This window comes from Coregonus clupeaformis, chromosome 1, assembly GCF_020615455.1.
Source record: "Coregonus clupeaformis isolate EN_2021a chromosome 1, ASM2061545v1, whole genome shotgun sequence".
Taxonomy (NCBI): Eukaryota; Metazoa; Chordata; class Actinopteri; order Salmoniformes; family Salmonidae; genus Coregonus; species Coregonus clupeaformis.
The window spans coordinates 98,277,962-98,297,244 of record NC_059192.1 but is presented as its reverse complement, the minus strand read 5'-3'; the positions used below and the strand labels follow the sequence as shown (position 1 = coordinate 98,297,244).

At 45.1% G+C, this 19,283-nt stretch overlaps 1 protein-coding gene across 1 annotated transcript in view; it reads left to right on the top strand.

Annotated features, from left to right (window-relative positions):
• Nucleotides 1-329: 329 nt before the first annotated feature.
• Nucleotides 330-19,283, top strand: part of LOC121580829 (zinc finger protein basonuclin-2) — a 43,716-nt gene continuing 24,762 nt past the window's right edge. Inside the window, exons 1-3 of the mRNA XM_045222563.1 lie at nt 330-572; nt 11,366-11,468; nt 15,480-15,715. Coding sequence (XP_045078498.1) covers nt 567-572; nt 11,366-11,468; nt 15,480-15,715 — 345 coding nt within the window. The 5' untranslated portion in view covers nt 330-566. The remainder of the gene's footprint in view (nt 573-11,365; nt 11,469-15,479; nt 15,716-19,283) is intronic.

Below are 19,283 nucleotides of genomic sequence, written 5' to 3'. Positions count from 1 at the left end.
TCTCTCTCTCTCTCTCTCTCTCTCTCTCTCTCTCTCTCTCTCTCTCTCTCTCTCTCTCTCTCTCTCCCCCTTTCTCTCTCTCTCTCCCCCCCTTTCTCTCTCTCTCTCTCTCTCTCTCTCTCTCTCTCTCTCTCCCCCCTTTCTCTCTCTCTCGCTCCCCCCCTTTCTCTCTCTCTCTCGGTGACTGACCTGTGACACTGAGACATTGTCTCGCCTCTACTTCAGTCCCTCTATCTGTGAACTTTGTAAAGGCTGATAAAGAACTAAGTGCCCAGATGGACTTTCCTTTAGTCATACACTACATACCTCTCCTCTCCTTCTCTGTGTGGCTGGAGTGTGGGAGGGACACTTGCACATTTGTCACTGCAGTAATGTAGCCATGGGGTTTGAGTACAGCGCAGTCTCACTCTTTCTTTCTCTCTATCCCCCTCTCTCTGTCTATCTCTCTCTCTGTCACTAGCGGGTTTCAGTGGTGTGTGTATAGTCTAATGGAAGGAATATTAACCTTGGAATAGCAGTATCTGAAACGGGGACCTCCTGTGTGGATCAGGAGCTGGCATCTCACTATGCAGGTAATTACAGATGACAGCTGAGACATCCAGTAATTCAGGTGTGTGAGGATGTTATCTGAATGTCCTGAGGCCAAAGGTCAGATGGAACTTGGATTGGAACTGGATGTTTTAAATTAATTACCTTATTTGGATTATTTTCGTGCAAGCTTGTGTTGATGTCATAATGGAACGGTCATTATGGAGTGATACCCCCAAAAGGTGCTTGTTTGTGGCTGTGAATGATGTCACAGAACAAAGTCCTCCTGATTCAACATAGCTTATATTACCACAGCTGTTCTGTGAGGAAAACCAGGTGTTTAGATGCTAACGTCTACTCTGACACAATTGTTTGCACATAGCTCCTCAGAAAGAAACAAATATTGGGCTGTGGGTCGTGCGTCTTGAACCCAGGCCAATCAATAACATAACACACGGTAGTTTTCAGTTTATGCAAAACCCCACACATACATAATCTGGAGATTATTTACAAACCATTAGAACAGGCTTTTGGCTATGAAAAGAAACGGGGCGAAATAAAAATATTAAACTAGATTAAATCTAGGAGTTCTTCCAAGACTTCTCAGGTTTGGAGTGGGGGCTTGGAGTATGAGTTAGGAGCAGAGGAGTGTGTGTGTATGTGTGTGGTGGGGACCAGTGTGCTGACTAAAAGTTCACCAGGGGAGTCTTCTGTCCCGGCCGGCCGTCGTCAAGTTCCCGTCAAAAGCCTCCCTCCTTGTGTGTCCCATCGCCCACGCCAACAACCGTCGCCAACGGAGATGTCCCCTCCTGGCGGGGTCGCCGAGGGTGCGAGATGTTTAGGCTCTGACTAATACCTCCCGTGTGTGTGTCCAGTGTGTGTGTGTGTTTAGGAGAGAGAGCAGATGCTGCTGGTCATCTCTCCCCCTCTCACATACACACACACTTTCATCCCTAACACTCCTCCACTCTGCCAAAAAACATCTCCCTCCCTCCCTCCCTCCCCCCTCCCTCCCTCCCTCCCTCCCTCCCTCCCTCCCTCCATCCCTCCCCCCTCCCTCCCTCCTCCCTCCATCCCTCCCCTCCTCCCTCCCTCCCTCCTCCCTCCCTCCCTCCCTCCTCCCTCCCCTCCCTCCCTCCCTCCATCCATCCCTCCCCTCCATCCCTCCCTCCTCCCTCCCTCCCTCCTCCCTCCCGTCTTTCTCCTCCTCACTTCTCTGGGCCTGCTGCTGCTCTCTCATAGCAACATGCTGGCGGTCCCACTGTGTGGTCGTGTCGCTCCTTCAGTTACTCCCAGACGCAGCCTATCATGTATTCATACCATATGCAGTCCAGTTGAAGACTATAACACGCGTATACTAACTATTACTAGGCTTCATGTGTTGAGTTACAATATAAGAATAGAGTGGGCCTGTGTCATAAACCTTCAGAACTTCTGTTCTGTTGAATTCTGTGACTACATGTCACCACTTCTCTCTAGGTCGCTGACTTGTCTCTGCAGGTGTACGTTAGTGGGTGACTTTGTTTGTGCCAGATTTGACTAAACCACTGATAGTGTGTTGGGTAATCAGTGCAGGTGTCAGGCTGGTGGAGGAGTCGTGTCGCCCTTATCTGGTGAGGAGGGACACTCTGATAGGCTGAAGGTCAGTGGGGTGGAGTCAACGCAGGTGTGCGACACTCAACTCTGTCCCCCTCCTCCACACTCCTCCTCTCCACTCAGTTTTAGAGAATGACCAGAAAATGTGTCAATTATTAATTATTGTTAATAAGGCTGCGTTTACACAGGCAGACCAATTCTGATCTTTTTTCACTAATTGCTCTTTTGACTAATCAGATCAGCTATTTTGCCAATAATTGGGCAAAATATCAGAATTGGTCAACCTGTGTAAACGCAGCTGTAATGAATACTCAGGGAGAAAAATGTGTAGATTCATGCGCAGAGCGCGGCAGGGGTTTATTTCACCTTCGCAGAAGGCAGGAATCGTGGTCACAGGCAGGCAATGGTCATACACAGGTAGGCAAACAGGCAGGAGAATCAAAACTAGGACTGAAGAATATAACTGGTTCTCACAAACGAGCTAGGAAAAGTCTTAGTAGAGTCAAAACGAACAATACTTCACAAGGCACAAACAGAATGAGCTGAACTAAATAAGGAGCTGATGGGACCAGGTGAGTAACTAACACAGGTGAAATCAATGAACAAAAATGAAAGACAGGGCTACGTTCAAGAACACAAAGAAACAGGGCTACGTACAAGAACACAAGGTTGACTAAGAAAATAAATACAGAAACTTACAGCAGCCTAAGAGATTTTAGATAACCTGAAAGGGTATTGGTGACATTATATTATTGGTGGCATCCCCCCCCCCCCAAGTCCTTTTAGAATCTGTATTTAGTTTAATTGTTATGAAAAAGTTTATCTTTCAAAGGGAGTGCGACTGTGTCTGGTTCCAACTTTTAGTAATTGAAGACTCCTTTCTAAGCGATCTGAGTCTAAGGTACTTGAATGAGAGTCAAAGTCCTGCTATTTGGAGGGCAACCACTCTACACTCACGTGCGTTAGTTCCTGTACATTGAATAAGCTAATACAGACAGAACTCCCTGAGTGGACTCTATGATTAGGGTTCCTTCTATGTGTGTGGTTTGTAATCAGGCCAAGGGGACTACCAGAGACTTTACTCCTTTTATCCACCATCCCAATACCTTATTTTACTACGTAGTTTCAGGGTACATTGAACAGTAAAATGTTCAGTAAGAGTAGAAATAGCATGTGAGAGCTACACTCCCTCCCTCCTCTACAGTCATTTTATGGGAATTATTTTTCTGCAGACTCCATTTTTTTTAGTTGTTTTTTTTCTGTTGTGAGTGAGAGGTATGGTAAAAAAAAAAAAACACCCAGTATGACATCTATGCAAAACACAAACAGACATTTAAAGAGAAAAAAGTGTTTTCCTGTCTTCATTTTTAGCACAGTGTTACTCTGAAGCCATACATCTCTCCTTCTACATTACACTGATAACCCTACTAATAATAACTCTACTAATAATAACCCTACTAATAATAACCCTACTAATAATAACCCTACTAATAATAACTCTACTAATAATAACCCTACTAATAATAACTCTACTAATAATAACTTTATTGATAATGTATTAATGCTTTATTAATAATACCTTTAATTACCAACAACGTATCATACATTGTGTTCATAGTGCTCCCCTTGTACCGTAGGTAACTTGTGTTGTCCACATTGTGCTTCCTGCCTGGTCTGTCCGTCTGTCTGTCTGTCTGTCTATGTCCACCATCTGTGGGTGAGGAATGCGTCGATCCAGACAAAAGGATTGGCAGAGTCCTCTCTCCGTCTGCACTCCCAGTGCCTCCAGATAGCTATAAAACACCTGGACAAGATCAGCAGGTGGCGGCAGCAGGGGGGGGGAGAAAGATAGAGATCAGTCACAGGCCGTCCCCTATAGCTAGGCCGTCCTCCCGTCCTATCCAGAACCTCCTCACCCCTTCCTTACCCTACTTCAACCTTATTCCCTAATTTTCCCCCTTGGCGCCCTACCTCCCCTCTGGTCTCCACCCCCCACCCACCCTCCTTTGCCCTACCTCCCCTCCAACAATCCACCCTCCACCACACTGGCCCCCTACCTACTGTATCGCCTGCCTCCATCCCTTCAGCCCTCTCTCCAAGCCCTTCCTCCGGCTCTTTGAAATCCGCTAGTGTCTCTGGACACGGTGCTGTCACTGGGCACATGGTTTGATCTCTGGCTTTGAGGAGAGCCAAGAGGGACCATGGCCTGGGCTGGTCTGAACACAAAGAGATTGTCCACTCCTCTCTCTCTCCCTCTCCTCAGAAATGTATACAAAGGAGGGAGGGGATCAATGGAGGCTCTCTCCAACACTCCTCCACTTGATATTATTAACCCCTCCCCGTTTGAGCTGACGTCACATTTGTATCTATCTAGTGTGTTAGCTGAGAACTGTAGTATGACTGGTGAGGATAAGCAGAGTTGGTGATTTGTTCCTCTCTCTCTGTCTGTCTGTCTGTCTGTGTGCGTGTCTCTGTCTTACACAATAGGCTATCCAGCTGGGTCCTTTCCTTATGAAGCATGACTATCCTGGAATACACTCACCAAGTTTCATCATTGATCCCATTTCACCTACGTGTCTTTGAGAGGTGTTCACATCACCACCAAAATATCTGTCTTCCTGTGACTCCCCTTAGCCACAGTAAAGGAGGATACATATCAATAGAACTATCTGGTTTTGGGTGACTACAATCTCACAGGGAAGATCTGTTAGTGGGGGTGTGAAGGTGACTCATATCCAAATACTGTGAGTACTTTCAGCTGACACAAACACAAATATTAGGTCTAGGATAGTTGAAAGTTGAAGTAGGGTATTACTATATTTATTATTCTTTGGGGTGTATCTTTTTCTTATATATCCATATATGTAAAATAATAATACTGATAACCACTACCAATAGACGACAAGAGAAGTTCTAAATCAAAAGGTAAAATGTCTAACTCAGTTTTCTAGATTCTCTTCCAAGCCGGTCAGAACCAGCTTTCATTTCATTGTCAAGACGTCGACAGGACAAAAACATTGTCGCTGTCACGTCTCTCTCTGTCTCTCCAATACCCATGAGGCCTTGCAGTCTGTCTGATGTCTCAGAACTGGCATGTGGCCCGTCCGCTGTCATCTCCGTCGTCTCAGGTCTCAGGAACACTAGGATCTTGGTCCAGGACTCGGGGGACTCTATACGGGCCGTATAGGTTCGCTGGTATTCCGCCTGGCCACTGCGCTGTCACAGCTGGCGATGAAATCCGATCAAGCATGGCATATATGGCACAACAGGAATGAGAGGGGCGTGCCAAAAACATCTGAAATTCATCTGTCTTCATCTTTCCCCGTAATCCCTTATTTCTTCTATGTTTATTTTATTCTCCTTTTTTTCCCTCCAGTATGGTCCTTCTCTCTTTGCTCAGATGTAAGCAGCGTTGTGCTTAACATAGCTTGAGAGAACGAATGAAAGTAAACAACACCTCTAATTGGCCTGACTCGATCACAATAACAGGAGGGGGGGTAGATTAATAAATGTGCTTAATGACAACGTGATGCATCTCGAAATCTGTCAGGGAGCAAAAACTAAAAGACACGGACAAGACTGACCCTGCACGGCAACAACAGACAGGTTTATTCATTTTTCTATTTGTCAAAAAAAGAAAGAAAAAAAGAAAGAAAGAGAGGAAATAAAGAAAAAAGAGGGGTCCCAGGTGAACACATGAAAACACATGCTTCTCTTCTTCTTCTACCTCTTCTCCTTCTTTTTCTCCACCGGGGAATCACGGCCCATTTGGTTTCCATTAGCATAACTCTGGTCCCTCTGCCCCGTGTCAGAGCCCAGTCGCACAGCTGCACATAGGACAGGGACCTCTGCCATTGCGACTGCGAGCTGTGGGGCTCAAAGCAAACCAGAACTGACATGGAGGACTGATGTTGTGCTGTGGGGATTTCAAACGCAAAAGCAGGGGCCTGTGTTCGAAATTGACTACATTTTCTCTTGTAACCGCGAGTTTTATACCGAAAGCCAGCGAACAAATGATTAATTGTTGTTTACTCAGCAGCATTTTGGAAGGCAAGAAAGCTCTGTTTTAAGTCAAACCCAACGTATAAAGTCAAACAAGCAAAAATTTGCCTCCGAATGTGTGGCGTGCTGCGTCTGCTACAAAGACCTCCTTTATCCCACGCAGTTTTATTTGTCACCTGGTCTCAATATGGACGCTGTGAAGTCCTGAGACTATCTCTCCGAGAGAGAGCCAGGGCCTGCTTTATGACATGCACAGTGCCTGCTTTTCCTACACACGTTGGACACACATTTCTGGCAGGAAGCGGACAGCATTTCAGCAGCTAACTCATGGATGAGATAGTATCTTGCGGGTAGAAGAGAGGACAAGATGCTCCCAGTGTTTTACAGTGACCTGTGCAGACACATTTAAGTCGGAGCTGCTACGGACATACACACACACACACAGACACACACACACACACACACACACACACACAGACAGGGATCTCATTTAACTCTCGGCTTTGCTTTACTCTCTACCAAAGAAATGTGGTCTGTGGTTCCATGTTCAACATGGGTAAAGGTTTCAATTAAATCTGAGACAGGGAACAATAACCATCCAGCCTCTCCCAGCTGGTCTGGTTGGCTCCCCTCTGCATACATGGAGGATACAGTGTGGAGGAGTGGAGTTAGGGGGTGGACTTTTGGGACGGGACAAGAGTGGTTTTGTATTGTAATAGAGGACGCAAAGGGGCTGTTAGGGAGTGGCCATTTTAGGGTGGGAGTGGAGTTGGAGTTGACATTAAAAAGGATAATGAAGGTTTCAGAGTTGACATTGAAATAGGTTGAGGGTTAACGGAGGTGACATTTAAAGGTGTCATATGGTAACGGAGTTGACAATGAAATGTCATGTAGACGTCTCTACGTTACAAGGACAGTTCTGAGCCCATAGGAGTTAACAGAATGGACGTTGGAACACTCCTCCCCTACAGGATGTCCCCCCCACAGCACACACACTTTCACCCCCATCCCTGTGTCCTCTCCTTCACCGTCCCCCTTTAGCAGTGAGCCAGAGAGGAAACCTTGGCGAGACACTATAGTGACTAATGATCCAGTATCTGTCTGGTCAGGCTGTTGATAACACAACCTCCCGCTCCTCCGCGGGGCTGCGGTGACAAATATGTCCGACTGTGCAGGACCAGACCCAGCCCAGATCAGCTTCATTCCAGACCCTGGCCACAGAGACCCCAGAGAGAGAGAGGGGGGAGGCCCCACTGACTCCCTCACTCCCATCCTCTAGTCCTGTTAAAGGCCAACTTTGTTTTACATTCACATCCGCTACTCCCCTCTTGTGTTGCAGACAGTCTCTGTTGTAGGTAAGAACACACACTCCAAATAATCAGGAGTGTGTTAGCCAAGAGCAGTAGTAGGCTGGTGAGGAAAATCAGATGATTTGGTGATTTGTCATTGAATGATCTTTCTTTCTTTCTTTCTTTCTTTCTTTCTTTCTTTCTTTCTTTCTTTCTTTCTTTCTTTCTTTCTTTCTTTCTTTCTTTCTTTCTTTCTTTCTTTCTTTCTTTCTTTCTTTCTTTCTTTCTTTCTTTCTTTCTTTCTTTCTCTCTCTCTCTCTCTCTCTCTCTCTCTCTCTCTCTCTCTCTCTCTCTCTCTCTCTCTCTCTCTCTCTCTCTCTCTCTCGCTCTCGTCTCTCTCTCTCTCTCTCTCTCTCTCTCTCTCTCTCTCTCTCTCTCTCTCTCTCTCTCTCTCTCTCTCTCTCTCTCTCTCTCTCTCTCTCTCTCTCTCTCTCTCTCTCTCTCTCTCTCTCTCTCTCTCTCTCTCTCTCTCTCTCTCTCTCTCTCTCTCTCTCTCTCTCTCTCTCTCTCTCTCTCTCTCTCTCTCTCTCTCTCTCTCTCCCCCCTCTCTCTCTCTCCCAATGTCTGTTCAGCAGAAGAGGTGGCCTTTTCCTCTAACTACCCTGTAATATTTCAGCCTGTCTGGTTAATGGGGAGATATGAGAGGTGCTGCTAGGCTATCTAGCGTAATAAGTCATTGATTAGAAGGCCTTGTCACAGCAGCAGCACAGCAGACACCAGGGCTCTAATTGCTATATTAGACGACCTCCTTAACTATCTCGTCAACCATCACACAGCCCCAGTGTGTAAACAGGGGGGTGCATGTGTGTGATATTTCACTTCATCTCTGGCTGCCGCTGTTTTATACAATGGCTTTAGCAAGTGTTGTTTAGCCTTTAATGCTGGTTTGAGGAAAACCTGATATTGTTCAACTTTGACCTCTGAATTGTGGTTTGTAAGATGATAGGAAATGGAGATCATATTGTTTTGAGGAAGTACTAGTGTGTGTGTAATTGTGTAATAAATAGAGAATTGGCCGATGCCAAGTCCAACATGTTAGCAAGCCGGACAAATCCAAATAAACACTTTGATTCAGCTCTCATGTCGAGCCCCAAGGTAGACAAACAACCGTAGCAGAAAGCAAAGACTGCTTTCTCTGCAGATTAGCTACATGGTTGAAACGAGAGTAGGTGCTTGATTTTACGCCACACCTGTGATAGACAACCAGTTTGACACACTAAAGGTGTAATCCCCGCCCCCCACCATGCCAAAAACGAAATGATGTCCCTGTCTGCCCAGATGCCAACCTACTGGGTGGATGTGGTGTGATTTGGTGTAATTTGATGGTTAATCTGGGATTAGCTCGTGTTCACTTTGATACCTCCATCCTGCTAATCTGGTTTAAAAGACCTAGGGGATTTAATCCTATTACGGTCACGGTCATGTTATGGTTACGGTCATGTTACACTGGAGTGGCACTTTATACTTGACGTACCGCAGTAGAATGACATGGCTAATACCGTGTGGCATGAGGGATTACATGTAGTCATGGTTACAGTATGTCATTCTGTTTGATATTCGGTCCTACAAAACGTTGACTGCTTGTATTACAGTACTGAACAGGTACAATACACTAGCAAAGGTTAGAATGTTACTTGAATGTATAAGTGTGTCCTTTGCCATATGCAGTGACGGTATGAACACTGGTTCCTATGATTGTGTTATTGCTGACCCTCAGTGACGTGTAACTGCTGATGGAGTGCTTTCTGCATGGGTTGTTGTGAAATATGGGTCATCTGCATCATGGACTACGACCCTGTGTGTGTGTGTGTGTGTGTGTGTGTGTGTGTGTGTGTGTGTGTGTGTGTGTGTGTGTGTGTGTGTGTGTGTGTGTGTGTGTGTGTGTGTGTGTGTGTGTGTGTGTGTGTGTGTGTGTGTGTGTGTCGCCTCACTGTCACACTGCCAGTCACAGGCGATAAATCAGTTGCAGTGAGATAAGATATTTAGAGTGTGAGGTAAATTGATAAAGTTCTGAAAGTGCTGCTGGGTTATGACTGTAGTGTAAGAGTTAGTATGAGGTTGATGTAATGTTAGAAGAGCTCTTTACCTTTGGTTTTGCGACTCTCTTGGTGCAGAGAAGAGCTGCAGACTTACTCTGAAGTGGGGATAAGACGCACATACTTTATCGACACGCATGTACACGTACTCACGCATGTATGCATGCACACACACTCTTGTGCATACTCACACGATGGCAAAGAACCTTGGATATGATTGTGATTTTCCTGTCAATATAAATAGACCGCAATCACATCCATCATCTACCACAATACACATAATTTCCTTTTACAAGCGTGGTTGAATTTTTTACTCTGTAATTTCAGTGATTACAGAAGATTTTGCAGCCTTAAGCAGTCTAACGCAGAAACACAGACTTCAGACATTTGGGATTGACTCCACATCCTTTTCACCAAACGTGAAACATACAATCCGCATGCTGTTGAATCAGTGCGAAGTTATTTATTTACAAATGTTATCAACACCTCAGGCCCCATTCGGTCTGTGATTCAGGATTGTGAGTCGATGGCTACAAAAATATTGGAAGGAAAAATGTTAGCGCTGACTGGCTGTTTTAGAATAAAACTCTTCCTGGAAAAGGGATGATTTCCATAGCAGGGTCTCGCTACACTAATCCACTACAACCACAAATATTTCCCCCCCTTTAAGCAATTTGTCTTTGAAGACCGAGAGGGTTTTCGATGTAATTATTTTCATTTATCACTTTCATCTTTTAACATAACAATGGAATGATAAGGCAAGGGGTGCCAACGTTGATTAATATACATTTTTGGCTTTTGGGAATTTTTCCTCCCTTCTTTTTCCCCCTCTTTTCCCTCTCTCCCTCGTTCCTAGTCCAGAGTCCTCTATCCCTTCCAGAATTCGTGTCAATGAGAAATGTGTGGCTTGGAGCTGTATACATTTGGAAGCCTCTAACACAGTCATTTTTCAAAATCCTTGTTCATGGTGGATATTGTTCGTAGTTAACGCGGTTACACAGACCCCACAGAAGAATGGTGTGAGGCGGACCATATGCCAACTATATTTAGCTGTCAAATCGTACATTTCCATCAGTGAAATCCACACTATAAACCTCCACCATAGAGGTGTGAATTAGCCTAGCATTTAAAACAACTTCCTGTAAAACAGACCTCTTTTTCCTGTAAAATGGACGTCTTGACCTGTAGACTTTTAAGCACTTATGATTGACAGTGATGCCTTATCAGACCAGTGCTTCAGATTCTGGTGGACTGAATTGGACTCTCCTGAGCTGTCTAGACACTTAACCTCTAACCGCTAAAAGCTTTTAGGGGTCAGCTCCAGTTCAGCCTCTAGTATTGAGTAATGGTGACTTAGTCAAAACAAGTGAGATATTCAATGAGGAGAAAATAAAAGAGTTTGTCAGTTCAGGTGGGGTCAGGTTATAAATTAATTAAATAATTAATATTAGATTATAACACAAAGGGCATTGAGGGAAATCTGGTGATAGGGAATTCGAGGGCTTTAACAGGGACTGACGGGGGAAATTAATATTACAATTGTAATATTAAAATGTCATTTCATATAAACAAATTGTACTATGCTGAAAAAATTCTAAGCTATTGCAGTACATAAATCTCTTTGAGAAATTAGCTCTCTATGTGTGACTGTGCGTTGATGTATTACTGGTGTACGTCTATTACGGTGTCTATCTGTAAAACCCTTCAGTTCTGTCTGTGTGATTGCTTGATTGATGAGTGCTCTGTAGCCTGAGCTCTGTCCTCTCCCTGCTCCCTCAATCTCTCTGTCTGTATGAGCAGTTGATTGACGTGGCCTTTCTCTCTCTTTCTCCCTCTCCCCCTGTGTCTCTACAGGCCATTCGCTGCACTCTGGTGAACTGCACCTGTGAGTGTTTCCAGCCAGGAAAGATCCACCTGCGTACATGTGACCAGTGCAAGCACGGCTGGGTGGCTCACGGTAAGAGACGGCCATTTTGAATTCTGCCGACCTACTAACCAGGGTGATGGGAGTCACTGTGGCCAAGATTATCTGTACTGTAGTTGTAATATTTAATTTAATTTGTATTTTTACAAGAAGATAGTGTGTGGTATGGTAGGAAATCATTTCAACAATTAGTATATAACTGCAATATTGCAATAGTTCGTCACATTAGTCTCTCTCTCTCTCTCTCTCTCTCTCTCTCTCTTTCTCCCTCTCTTGCTCTCACTCTCGCTCTCTCCCCCCCCTCTCTCTCTCTCTCTCTCTCTCTCTCTCTCTCTCTCTCTCTCTCTGCAGCCTCTTTAGTCCTGTGAAGTTATATGCTCTCATAAACCTGCCTCTTTAGCCAGAGGAGAGAGCAGAGAGGTCCTGACACACACATCTGTACTCTCCTTTAACAGGGTCACTAAAGATATCAGCATAATATGCAGTGCCTATATCTTTTATATAGGGATTTTTTTTATCCCCTCATAGATTCTACAGGTAACATATGAATATAAACGCTTAAAAGGAAAGATTTAATACGATTTTACCACAAAAGATTTGATAAATATGTTTACTTTTTGAATTTTTTTCATAGAGAGATAGCGTTCAACTTTAGTGGTTGTCCTGTATATGAAGTTTATTTAAACAGTTTAAGTATTTTATTGAAATACTTTGTATGTATTTCATTTAAATACTTTATAAGTATTTTGGTTCAAAGTCATACCTGTACCTACTACCTTAGAACAATATCCACGAGAGAGACAACCTCGTGACTTGTTCAGGGGGCATACGAAAAAGGACATGGAGTGAAACAAAGAAGGAAGACGGATAGCATAGAAAGGAGGGAATGGAGGGGGAAGAGATAAAAGAAAACACCTGTTTGGCCCAAGCGTAGAGAGGGCCTTCAGCGATCTGCACAGGACCCCATTGAATATTTTTAATCTCCTTCTCTGAACTGTCAGAGGGCCCTTCTCTCCTTCGCTCTCCCCACTTTTCATTTCATCTCGACATTGGCAGCCACTCTGACAAGCAGTTCTTCATTTTTTATGATGTTCGTGTCTCGCAGAGTGTGTTGTCAGGCAAAGCCCTCGTCAGTGGAAAGGCTGTCCCAGGATCAGAGGAGACAAACCCAGGTGTCACACAGACAGGCAGAGAGAGAGGGGGGAGATGGGGGGTGAGGGAAGCAGGTGAGGGAGGGTGAGGAAGGGAGAGAGGTGGTGATGGGAGTGAGAGGGAGAGGGGAAAAAACAGGGTAGAGGGGAAGAGACAGGGTAGAGAGGATGAGATAGGGTAGAGAGGAAGAGACAGGGTAGAGGAAGAGACAGGGTAGAGGGGAAGAGACAGGGTAGAGGGGAAGAGACAGGGTAGAGGGGATGAGATAGGGTAGAGGGGAAGAGACAGGGTAGAGGGGAAGAGACAGGGTAGAGGGGATGAGATAGGGTAGAGGGGAAGAGACAGGGTAGAGGGGAAGAGACAGGGTAGAGGGGATGAGATAGGGTAGAGGGGAAGAGACAGGGTAGAGGAAGAGACAGGGTAGAGGGGAAGAGACAGGGTAGAGGGGAAGAGACAGGGTAGAGGGGATGAGATAGGGTAGAGGGGAAGAGACAGGATAGAGGGGAAGAGACAGGGTAGAGGAAGAGACAGGGTAGAGGGGAAGAGACAGGGTAGAGAGGATGAGATAGGGTAGAGGGGAAGAGACAGGGTAGAGGGGAAGAGACAGGGTAGAGGGGATGAGATAGGGTAGAGGGGAAGAGACAGGGTAGAGGAAGAGACAGGGTAGAGGGGAAGAGACAGGGTAGAGGGGAAGAGACAGGGTAGAGGGGATGAGATAGGGTAGAGGGGAAGAGACAGGATAGAGGGGAAGAGACAGGGTAGAGGAAGAGACAGGGTAGAGGGGACGAGACAGGGTAGAGGGGAAGAGACAGGGTAGAGGGGATGAGACAGGGTAGAGAGGAAGAGACAGGGTAGAGGAAGAGACAGGGTAGAGGGGAAGAGACAGGGTAGAGGGGAAGAGACAGTGTAGAGGGGATGAGATAGGGTAGAGGGGAAGAGACAGGGTAGAGGGGAAGAGACAGGGTAGAGAGGATGAGACAGGGTAGAGAGGAAGAGACAGGGTAGAGGGGAAGAGACAGGGTAGAGAGGAAGAGACAGGGTATAGGGGAAGAGACAGGGTAGAGAGGAAGAGACAGGGTAGAGGGGAAGAGACATGGTAGAGAGGAAGAGACAGGGTAGAGGGGAAGAGACAGGGTAGAGAGGAAGAGACAGGGTAGAGAGGATGAGACAGGGTAGAGAGGAAGAGACAGGGTAGAGAGGATGAGACAGGGTAGAGAGGAAGAGACAGGGTAGAGAGGAAGAGACAGGGTAGAGAGGATGAGACAGGGTAGAGAGGAAGAGACAGGGTAGAGGGGAAGAGACAGGGTAGAGAGGAAGAGACAGGGTATAGGGGAAGAGACAGGGTAGAGAGGAAGAGACAGGGTAGAGGGGAAGAGACATGGTAGAGAGGAAGAGACAGGGTATAGGGGAAGAGACAGGGTAGAGAGGAAGAGACAGGGTAGAGAGGATGAGACAGGGTAGAGAGGAAGAGACAGGGTAGAGAGGATGAGACAGGGTAGAGAGGAAGAGACAGGGTAGAGAGGAAGAGACAGGGTAGAGAGGATGAGACAGGGTAGAGAGGAAGAGACAGGGTAGAGAGGAAGAGACAGGGTAGAGGGGAAGAGACAGGGTAGAGAGGAAGAGACAGGGTAGAGAGGATGAGACAGGGTAGAGGGGAAGAGACAGGGTAGAGGGGAAGAGACAGGGTAGAGAGACAGGGAAATAATGTTCTGATGAGATTATAATAATGTATTTGTATAATAATAATGTATAATAATAATGTATTTGTCACATGCTTCGTAAACAACAGGTGTAGACTTACAATGAAATGCTTACTTACAGTGAAATGCTTACTTATTTACAATGAAATGCTTACTTACAGTGAAATGCTTACTTATTTACAATGAAATGCTTACTTACAGTGAAATGCTTACCTACTTACAGTGAAATGCTTACTTACAGTGAAATGCTTACTTACAGTGAAATGCTTACTTACTTACAGGGAAATGCTTACTTACTTACAGTGAAATGCTTACTTACTTACAGTGAAATGCTTACTTATTTACAGTGAAATGCTTACTTACTTACAGGGAAATGCTTACTTACTTACAGTGAAATGCTTACTTACTTACAGGTGAAATGCTTACTTACAGTGAAATGTGCACAGTACTTACAGTGAAATGGTTACTTACTCACAGTGAAATGCTTACTTACAGTGAAAAGCTTACTTACTTACAGTGAAAAGCTTACTTACAGTGAAATGCTTACTTACTCACAGTGAAATGCTTACTTACAGTGAAAAGCTTACTTACTTACAGTGAAAAGCTTACTTACAGTGAAATGCTTACTTACAGTCAAATGCTTACTTACAGTCAAATGCTTACTTACAGTGAAATTATTACTTACTTACTTACAGTGAAATGCTTACTTACTTACTTACAGTGAAATGCTTACTTACTTAATAAAGTGAGGTAGAAATGGAAAGATGAGACAGACAGAGGGAGATGGGACACTGTTGAGGGAGGGAGGGAGGGAGAGATGAGACACATACTGTAGGTGCAAACAGAGATTGAAAGGGAGATGAACAGAGGAGAGGCAGATAGGTGAGAGACTGAGAGAGATTAGACTAAATAGAGAAAAGGCAGTCAGTTACATTAATGCCAGTGCTTTTATCTCCTAGTTGTTATCTCCCTGCACTGTTACCTCCCAGAGAAGGCTGGAGACAGGGGGAAACGTGATAGTCATTAACTGGAGAGGCTGGCAGGGTGTGTGTGCGTCTGTGTTTAGGCACCTGCATATGAATATACCTGCACAGTGGATGCAAGAGGGTTTCAGGACGGGATTCAAAGTTCCCTGTATGTATGTTTAAGCCTACTCATGTTTGTGTGTGTGTCCTTGTCCCCCCCGTCCCAGCGCTGGACAAGCTGAGTACACAGCACCTGTACCACCCCACCCAGGTGGAGATAGTTCAGTCCAACGTGGTGTTTGACATCAGCAGCCTGATGCTGTACGGGACCCAGGCGGTGCCGGTCAGACTGAAGATCCTGCTGGACCGTCTGTTCAGTGTTCTGAAGCAGGAGGAGGTGCTCCACATCCTGCACGGCCTGGGCTGGACCCTGAGGGACTACGTCAGGGGCTACATACTGCAGGTACGTGGGACACACACACACACACACACGGTTCAGATACAGACGTGTGTTACTATAGCCGTAACAGACAGACACATACGTAATAGACATTCACAGTGTGCATTCAAATATATACACACTTACAAACTGATAACTGAAAATGAATACACATGGATCATGTAACACATTTTAGATGTGAATATGCACTGTAATCATTTATACACACACTCACACACTCCCAGATGTGTGTGTGTGTGTGTGTGTGATTCTCTTGGATGTTTAACAAGTCAACTTATTCCAACTCATTACAGCCTCTGTATATGTCACCAAGTGGGCCCGCAAATCACTCTCACCATCGCAGTACTTTTCCAAAGGCTTTTGATCAAAGAAACAGTAGTAACAATTGAACGTGTTTTAAACGCTAGCGCTCAATTTTTCTCTCATTTTTGTCTTTGTTTCCAACAACTCCCGTCAACAGTGTCCCTCTACATAAAAAACAACCAACGGAACGAAAAAAAAAGTAGAAAGAATTTCACGCCAGCAGACTATAAAACCACCATTGGATTTACCCCTCCCTCCCTCCCTGCCTCCCTCCCAGATAATTGCAGTCAGACACATTTCTTAATCAAAGGTACCAGAGGCTTCGGTCTCTCAAAACCCAAACCAAAGTGTTCCTGAATGAATTAGTTAAGAACGAGGGGAACATGTGCTTGTGGTTAGAGTGTTCGGTGGTGTGTGTGTTGTCCAAAGCCAATAGCAACGTTGTGGCGGTGAGGTACCGTGGCTGGGGCTTGTGTTCCACAATGGAGTGTGGGTAAGTGGAACAGCATGGCTGGAGAGAAAGGAGAGAGGAGAGGGCGGTTTTGAGGCCTTGTATGTGGAAACAGCTTCTGTGAGTAAACTGCTCGCAGACTTGTCCAACACACAGACACACACACAGAAAAATACACACAATGGAGATACACACACACACACAGAGACAAACAAACAAATCCATGCATTCTTACAGGTTTTAGGTTGAGTTGTGTTTAATAGACTCAATATACTCAATATACCCAGGATATTTGTTTTTTTGCATTGTTTTAAAAATCTAATTATTTTTTTATCACTTTTTTTGTGTAATTATTTTGCACTCTGACAAAAAATAACATATTCGTCTTCCAACCCTCCTCCAACCCGTATAGTCTTAGACTGTGAGAAAGACGTTGCCTTTGGCTATCCAAACGTTCCAACTCAGTGTGGTTGAATCAGCTGCTTCTAATAGACTGTCTCTCTAACCATCGTTGTTCAAACCACCCAGCCTAGTCGCTAGTCACTAACCCCCCAGATCTCTTCAAAAAGGCCTTCAAAGGTTTCGCTCCGCAGCCCAAATTGTCAGTCACTTAAGGACAGTGAGCAGTCGTTGTAGCCTATTAGCCTGTAAGTAGCTATGAAATTCAATCATCTCCCAGCCTCAGGGCAGCCACGTTATGTCTGTGGAGCGTTTATTCTTGCTACAGCGCTCCATGGTAGATCCAATGGAGTAGAGTTATGATGGATATTGATGGAATGTAAAAACATGTCAACTTCCTGTATTTAGCTAATGATGTAATATAATTAAATACAATATGAATATAAAAGGGATTATCAGTGTGTAATCCAATTTGAATTGAGAAGGAAATCTGATGTTACATTTGATTCAGGGTTTTGATCATTTTAGTCAGTTGATTGATAGACATGTCAGTACTCAGAACCTTTTCCTACCTTCATTCTCCTGTGAAGTAAATGAACAGACATGATCCTTGACATCTGATCAAAAAATATAAATCCCTTCCATGTAATCTCTCTCTCTCTCTGGCTTTTGACTTAATCACCCTCCTTTCACTCCTACGAGACTGAAGTCAAGACCCAGATCATGACCTGTAGTACATCAGTGTGTATGTGTGTGCGTGCGTTTGTGTGTGTGTGTCTGTGTGTGCGCGCGTCAACACAGACACACATGTGTGTTGTTCTGACCAGTGTGTGTTGTTCTGACCAGTGTGTGTATGTGTCAGTGATGCACCATAGAGCCCAGGACACTGAGCTGACAGAGTACACCTCAGGCCTTCTGATGCCTCACACACACCACACCATGTATTATTACGCACAAACACACACACACACACACACACAGTCTCACACTCTCACACACACACACACACACACACAGTCACACACAGTCACACACACACTCACACACACACACACACACACACACACACACACACACACACACACACACACACACACACACACATGCATACATAGACAGGTACACACACACCATTTCTCTCTGCTCGTCTGCCCGTGTCAATGTTACAGTATGTTGTTTCAGCTCTGTTCTCTCTCTCTCTCTCTCTTCTATTGGTGACAGACAGTGTGTGTGTGTGTGTGTGTGTGTGTGTGTGTGTGTTGTTCCAGTGCCGGTGGCACCGGTGTAATATCTGACTGCGGAGGATACAACATGTTGAAAGTCCCAGCCAGCCTTCTGAATATATGAATAATGTTCTCTCCATCCCTCCACTCTCTAGCCTTCACCTGTCTCCACGGTAACACCACTGTCACCCGTAATCACTGTCCGCCCCGCTCCCCGGCCGATTGGGCCCCGCCGCCCGTCACTCACACACACACACAGGCACACAGGCACACACAGGAACACATCCGTAGGCACACACGCAGACAACACACACACACACACACACACAGCACCCGCACTGCTGTGATCTCAGGACCGTGAAGAGAGTGAGGGCTTTTTCTCCACTTTCTCTGTTATTTTCTCTCGTTCTATCTTCCCTTTCTCTCTGTTCATCTGTTTGGGTTGGAATGCTGCAACATAAAGGTGAAGGCTCTGTTGCCCTTAACACTGTGCTATCAGAAACCAGGTGTAGCCAAATTGTGTGTACTTTAGTGTTCGTCTGTGCATATGTGTGTGTGAATGTGTGTGCATTGTACTTGTACATGCCTGTGAGTGAGTGTGGACATACACTATCAGTCAAAAGTTTGGACACACCTACTCATTCCAGGGTTTTTCTTTATTTTTACTATTTTCTACATTGTAGAATAATAGTGAAGACATCAAAACTATGAAATAACACATATGGAATCATGTAGTAACCAAAGAAGTGTTAAACAAATCAAAATGTATTTTATAGTTTAGATTCTTCAAATAGCCACCCTTTTCCTTGATGACAGCTTTGCACACTCTTGGCATTCTCTCAACCAGCTTCATGAGGAATACTTTTCCAACAGTCTTGAAGGAGTTCCCACATATGCTGAGCACTTGTTGGCTGCTTTTCCTTCACTCTGCGGTCCAACTCATCCAAACCATCTCAATTGGGTTGAGGTCGGGTGATTGTGGAGGCCAGGTCATCTGATTCAGCACTCCATCACTCTCCTTCTTGGTCAAATAGTCCTTACACAGCCTGGAGGTGTGTTTTGGGTCATTGTCCTGTTGAAAAACAAATTATTAGCCCACTAAGCGCAAAACAGATGGGATGACCATGCTGGTTAAGTGTGCCTTGAATTCTAAATAAATCACTGACAGTGTCACCAGCAAAGCACCCCCACACCA